Source organism: Camelina sativa, chromosome 20 (genome assembly GCF_000633955.1).
Source record: "Camelina sativa cultivar DH55 chromosome 20, Cs, whole genome shotgun sequence".
In the NCBI taxonomy this organism is placed as follows: domain Eukaryota; kingdom Viridiplantae; phylum Streptophyta; class Magnoliopsida; order Brassicales; family Brassicaceae; genus Camelina; species Camelina sativa.
In genome coordinates, this window is record NC_025704.1 from 16,816,539 (window position 1) to 16,823,407 (window position 6,869).

At 32.5% G+C, this 6,869-nt stretch overlaps 1 protein-coding gene across 3 annotated transcripts in view; it reads right to left on the minus strand.

The window, feature by feature from the left end:
- The window catches only part of LOC104771015, a 6,903-nt gene continuing 777 nt past the window's right edge, over positions 744–6,869 (minus strand). The window contains exons 2-7 of one of the 3 annotated variants that reach the window (XM_010495489.2): positions 6,667–6,789; positions 5,781–6,025; positions 5,077–5,164; positions 3,343–3,409; positions 3,170–3,257; positions 744–981 (exon numbers count right to left, since the gene is read on the minus strand). In XM_010495489.2, the coding sequence (XP_010493791.1) occupies positions 3,204–3,257; positions 3,343–3,409; positions 5,077–5,164; positions 5,781–6,025; positions 6,667–6,722 (510 nt within the window). In that variant the 5' untranslated portion in view covers positions 6,723–6,789 and the 3' untranslated portion in view covers positions 744–981; positions 3,170–3,203. Of the gene's footprint in view, positions 982–1,791; positions 1,941–3,169; positions 3,258–3,342; positions 3,410–4,854; positions 5,165–5,780; positions 6,031–6,666; positions 6,790–6,869 lie in introns of those variants that run through there. The other 2 variants (XM_019242028.1, XR_764699.2) reach the window with 2 other exon arrangements.

Genomic DNA, 6,869 nt, shown 5'->3' on the forward strand with positions numbered 1-6,869 from the left:
AAATGATACATGAATATGTGAGATAACCAGAGACATAATAGATAATTACATATGGATCATTTCAACTTTATGATCTTATTGTGTGGTGAATATTGTAAGGAAGTATGAAAATAATGACTTATAAGATGTTAATATAAAATAGAAAATGGAGATAAACATTTTAAAAGATTAAAATAAATATATAAGATATACATATCATACAAACTCTAAAACTAAGCTTTTACAATGATATTTGATTTGATTTTTTATAACCCATACAACAACAATAACAAAAAAAATACAAAACAAAACAAAACAAAACAAAAAAGAGATTTGAGAGTAGTGGAAGAAGATGAGAGAATGAAAGAGTGATAGACTAAGAGAATAAGATAATGAGTATTTATAGGAAGAGAAATGATGAAAAATTACATTTAGAAAAATGAGAGTTACAATTCTAATTTATTGTTTTGTTTTAATACAATTGATTAATACAACTTAGTGGGAAAATAAAGTTAATGCATAATTTATAGGGAGAAGCTATAAAGATTTCAGTTTTATATTATGTGAGTTAAATGTGAAAATTAATTGTTTTAAATTTGTGTTTTAATATAATTTTTTTTTTGTTAAAATTGCATTGCCAAGTGGACCAATAAGGAGAGATTGAAACTCTACTTTTATATATATGATTTTATCATCAACAAAACATGTGAAAAGTATAGTAACACAATTCTATCGAAAATACTAATCAGTAATCACCGACCTGCTTAGAAAATAGCTGAAACCACTTTTGTCATAGTATTACAATTCCGAGTGTAATAAAAATCGACGTAATAAATTGACTATTACACAAAGACCAAACAAACAAAAAAAAAGGGGGTCTAAAATCGTGTTTTCGAAATGTTCCTTGAGAGTTTTTACTTTCAGGAAGCTAAAGTCTAAAAATCCAAGTTCTGGAAATTTGTTTTTTCTTCTTTTGATTACACACATAATTAATAAAAAAAGATGAGAAACTAATTAAGTTTCAAGAGTTTGCAACTTAATCATACAAGCCTTCTTGCTCCCACACATCAACCAGAAAATCAACCATTTCCTGCCATAATTATCATAAATTTAGAAAAACGAACCTTATATCAAATTTATAAGATACTAGATTAACTACTGAGAAAGTTGCTTACAGGGAGAGGTATTGGACGAGAGAACCTCTTGTTCATACCCAACAAGCTCTCATATGTTGCATTCCAGCTGCAGAAAAACGAGTTATTAACTCACAAAGTTTGATATTGAAGTTAACTCTTAACTGCAGAAAACGAGTTATTAACTCACAAAGAATGAAACAAACATTCATGACCAAAAGGCTAGAGAGTATCTACACAACTGCACTTCAAATCATCGTAAACTCTCTGACATAGAAAACTGTGAAAACCTCATGACTTCTATAATCTAAGAGCCTAAAGGACTATAGAGAGAAGAAATCAATCTCAAGACACTGTTCTTGTAACAAGGTAGAATAGATCTCAAGACACTATTCTTGTAACAAGCTTTCAAGCGCTGTCTTTGGATGACTTGCTGATGCAAATTTTATTGATGGTAGCAAACTCGAAGAAAATTTCAAATGAATGGTGTCACACAATTTTTACTCATGGATCCATGAACTTTTTGTATTAAGAATATCCTACACTTGGGTTTAGAAGTTTAACTACTATGTTACGAAGATGAGAAATTCGTTGTGCCTTTGCTTTTACCAAAAAGATTACAAAGATATTGATGGAAAGTGAGAAAACTATTGATGGTAGTACTGATAGAGCTCACAACTGAAGTCATGAAATAATTGGAAGCTTATTTATGCATGTTTCTTATACATACAAAATGTATACAAATTAACTGCACAACATAGGACATGAAATAGAGCAAATGATTTTTAAAAAGGAGAAAGACAATCCAAACTATCTCAAACTTGTAATCTGTNAATTATCATAAATTTAGAAAAACGAACCTTATATCAAATTTATAAGATACTAGATTAACTACTGAGAAAGTTGCTTACAGGGAGAGGTATTGGACGAGAGAACCTCTTGTTCATACCCAACAAGCTCTCATATGTTGCATTCCAGCTGCAGAAAACGAGTTGTTAACTCACAAAGTTTGATATTGAAGTTAACTCTTAACTGCAGAAAACGAGTTATTAACTCAGAAAAGAATGAAACAAACATTCATGAGCAAAAAAGGCTAGAGAGTATCTACACAACAACTGCACTTCAGATCATCGTAAACTCTCTGACATAGAAAACTGTGAAAACCTCATCTTCTATAATCTAAGAGCCTAAAGGAGTATAGAGAGAAGAAATCAATCTCAAGACACTGTTCTTGTAACAAGCTAGAATAGATCTCAAGACACTATTCTTGTAACAAGCTAGAATAGATCTTGCTTTCAAGCGCTGTCTTTGGATGACTTGCTGATGCAAATTTTTTATTGATGGTAGCAAACTCGAAGAAAATTTCAAATGAATGGTGTCACACAATTTTACTCATCGATCCATGAACCTTTTGGATTAAGAATATCCTACAATTCTTGGGTTAAGAAGTTTAACTACTATGTTACGAAGATGAGAAATTCGTTATGCCTTTGCTTTTACCAAAAAGATTACAAAGATATTGATGGAAAGTGAGAAAACTATTGATGGTAGTACTGATAGAGCTCACAACTGAAGTCATGAAATAATTGGAAGCTTATTTATGCATGTTTCTTATACATAAAAAATGTATACAAAATAACTGCACAACATAGGACATGAAATAGAGCAATTGATTTTAAAAAGGAGAAAGACAATCCAAACTATCTCAAACTTGTAATCTGTTAGAGCACATTAGTATTGCAATCAAATGCAAATGCAGAAGAGAAAACAAAAACAACAAGTTTCACCAACCTTATTGTAGGTTCTCGAAGTTTGGCCTTTTTTTGAGAAGTTCCATTTGCAAGCCACTGTTGCCTAGTTTGGTTCCAGTGGTTCAATCCTAAACAGGAGGAAAGAACAGAGACAAACTTTTTTAGAGAAAATAACAGCAGTGAAGAACCAAAATATGAGTAAACAGAGCAAAGCATCATGAAGTAGTAAAACAAAGCAATCTGAAAGCCAAAGAACTAATATCTGAAGATGCAAGCCAAAACATACCAATACGCAAAAAAANAAAGATGAGAAACTAATTAAGTTTCAAGAGTTTGCAACTTAATCATACAAGCCTTCTTGCTCCCACACATCAACCAGAAAATCAACCATTTCCTGCCATAATTATCATAAATTTAGAAAAACGAACCTTATATCAAATTTATAAGATACTAGATTAACTACTGAGAAAGTTGCTTACAGGGAGAGGTATTGGACGAGAGAACCTCTTGTTCATACCCAACAAGCTCTCATATGTTGCATTCCAGCTGCAGAAAAACGAGTTATTAACTCACAAAGTTTGATATTGAAGTTAACTCTTAACTGCAGAAAACGAGTTATTAACTCACAAAGAATGAAACAAACATTCATGACCAAAAGGCTAGAGAGTATCTACACAACTGCACTTCAAATCATCGTAAACTCTCTGACATAGAAAACTGTGAAAACCTCATGACTTCTATAATCTAAGAGCCTAAAGGACTATAGAGAGAAGAAATCAATCTCAAGACACTGTTCTTGTAACAAGGTAGAATAGATCTCAAGACACTATTCTTGTAACAAGCTTTCAAGCGCTGTCTTTGGATGACTTGCTGATGCAAATTTTATTGATGGTAGCAAACTCGAAGAAAATTTCAAATGAATGGTGTCACACAATTTTTACTCATGGATCCATGAACTTTTTGTATTAAGAATATCCTACACTTGGGTTTAGAAGTTTAACTACTATGTTACGAAGATGAGAAATTCGTTGTGCCTTTGCTTTTACCAAAAAGATTACAAAGATATTGATGGAAAGTGAGAAAACTATTGATGGTAGTACTGATAGAGCTCACAACTGAAGTCATGAAATAATTGGAAGCTTATTTATGCATGTTTCTTATACATACAAAATGTATACAAATTAACTGCACAACATAGGACATGAAATAGAGCAAATGATTTTTAAAAAGGAGAAAGACAATCCAAACTATCTCAAACTTGTAATCTGTTAGAGCACATTAGTATTGCAATCAAATGCAAATGCAGAAGAGAAAACAAAAACAACAAGTTTCACCAACCTTATTGTAGGTTCTCGAAGTTTGGCCTTTTTTTGAGAAGTTCCATTTGCAAGCCACTGTTGCCTAGTTTGGTTCCAGTGGTTCAATCCTAAACAAGAGGAAAGAACAGAGACAAACTTTTTTAGAGAAAATAACAGCAGTGAAGAACCAAAATATGAGTAAACAGAGCAAAGCATCATGAAGTAGTAAAACAAAGCAATCTGAAAGCCAAAGAACTAATATCTGAAGATGCAAGCCAAAACATACCAATACGCAAAAAAAGTGGAAGAAATATTATTTAAATTTGTAGCATAGATCCACTGTCAGGAAGCTTATTATGCACAGGTGAGGTTAAATTCAAAGTAGGTTTGATAGAGATTCATCAGTAGCTAACATCTACGTATTCATGAGACGAAAGTTTTTTCGTTGAAACAACAAATACAAAGTAAATCCTAGAGAAATGTGCCTCCAAATGTACTTCTCGAAAGTCAATCANTACTCATGGATCCATGAACTTTTTGTATTAAGAATATCCTACACTTGGGTTTAGAAGTTTAACTACTATGTTACGAAGATGAGAAATTCGTTGTGCCTTTGCTTTTACCAAAAAGATTACAAAGATATTGATGGAAAGTGAGAAAACTATTGATGGTAGTACTGATAGAGCTCACAACTGAAGTCATGAAATAATTGGAAGCTTATTTATGCATGTTTCTTATACATACAAAATGTATACAAATTAACTGCACAACATAGGACATGAAATAGAGCAAATGATTTTTAAAAAGGAGAAAGACAATCCAAACTATCTCAAACTTGTAATCTGTTAGAGCACATTAGTATTGCAATCAAATGCAAATGCAGAAGAGAAAACAAAAACAACAAGTTTCACCAACCTTATTGTAGGTTCTCGAAGTTTGGCCTTTTTTTGAGAAGTTCCATTTGCAAGCCACTGTTGCCTAGTTTGGTTCCAGTGGTTCAATCCTAAACAGGAGGAAAGAACAGAGACAAACTTTTTTAGAACAGAGCAGTGAATAACCAAAATATGAATAACAGCAAAATATGAGTAAACAGAGCAAAGCATCATGAAGTAGTAAAACAAAGCAATCTGAAAGCCAAAGAACTAATAGCTGAAGATGCAAGCCAAAACATACCAAACGCAAAAAAAGTGGAAGAAATATTATTTAAATTTCTAGCATAGATCCACTGTCTGGAAGCTTTATTATGCACAGGTGAGGTTAAATTCAAAGTAAGTTTGATAGAGATTCATCAGTAGCTAACATCTACGTATTCATGAGACGAAAGTTTTCTCGTTAAAACAACAAATACAAAGTAAATCCTAGAGAAATCCTCCAAACGTACTTCTCGAAAGTCAATCATGAATGAGGAATCTTCCACTGATTAAGAATAAATGATATAAACAATATTATAAGCCAACACCCACTTACATAAAAGTAACCATCAGTATGAGTAAGCTAATACCATAAGTAGATAGATTGAAAGTTGAATAAGTAAGACGAAATTTTTAGCTTGAAATGGTGCTCAAGTAAGGCGAGTAAGGATCATTAATAACAACAATGTGTGGAAATATACAACTCACCGTTGTTTACAAATTCTGAGGGGTTGCTTGTACTTGCAGAAGTAGAAGTGTTGTTAGTGAAGCTGATAGAAGAAATGCTTCTCTGTGACTGAAGTGTGCTGTTGTCCATCTCGCAGGTGCTTGTGCTCCAGAAGCCGTCTGATACACTTGGCTTCTTCACTAAACGACCTTGAATCCTTAACCCTTTAGACGGCTCATCCACTGCAACTATAAGCGGTGGTTTATTGCAGCATCCAAAACAACCTCTGTACTGTTGCAAAACCACAAAACAAAAAAAATGCCAGTGAGAAGGATTTGACTAGAGGATTGCAGACAAAGTGCGAAAATCTGTTCTCAAAAGTAAAAAAAATGCAAAAATTAAGGAATTTCACTTGGAAGACTAATTGCACATACAACCATAGATTCTACAGAAAGAGAGATCAAAAACAATGAAGAGAAAGGGGCACAGGAAAGTTCCTATATATACTCTTAAGATTATGAAGTAAAGTTTCTTTGATGATCTCAAAAAATAGGTATTGATATTAAAGACACTCAAAGCAATTGGTTTCAAGCATGATACAAAAAATCTAGAGCAAAACTAAAACCTGAGAGATGCTTTGATTTGATACCATTTTTGGCTTAAAATGCAAGCAATAACCATAAATATATCCACATAAGCAATAGGGTAGCTATATAGAAAGCAAACCTAACCTACAATTTAACTTATAAAACATATAAAAGTTTAGAATTTAAAGTCCAAAATTTTACACTCCAGTTTCATAAGATTCCTCTTCATTTCTCAGTCACACAGACAAGGCTTCCAAAACAAAACAAAAAAAAAAAGACTGAGACTTTGAATTAGAAGAACACACAAAAGAATTGAGGAGAAAGAAAGATCCTCACTCACCCCATGCAACCAAAGAACTGGTAGATCCAAGAGGGAATAATTTCACGGAGATGCATCTACAACAACCAAATTAGAGATCTTCTTATCAAGACCCTTATTCCTGGTAGGAGAAGTCTCACAATCCTGCAATTTTTCAAAATACCCAAATTCCATTATTCCCTTAATAATCTAAGCACTGAAATCCAAAAAAAAAAAAAAAAAAA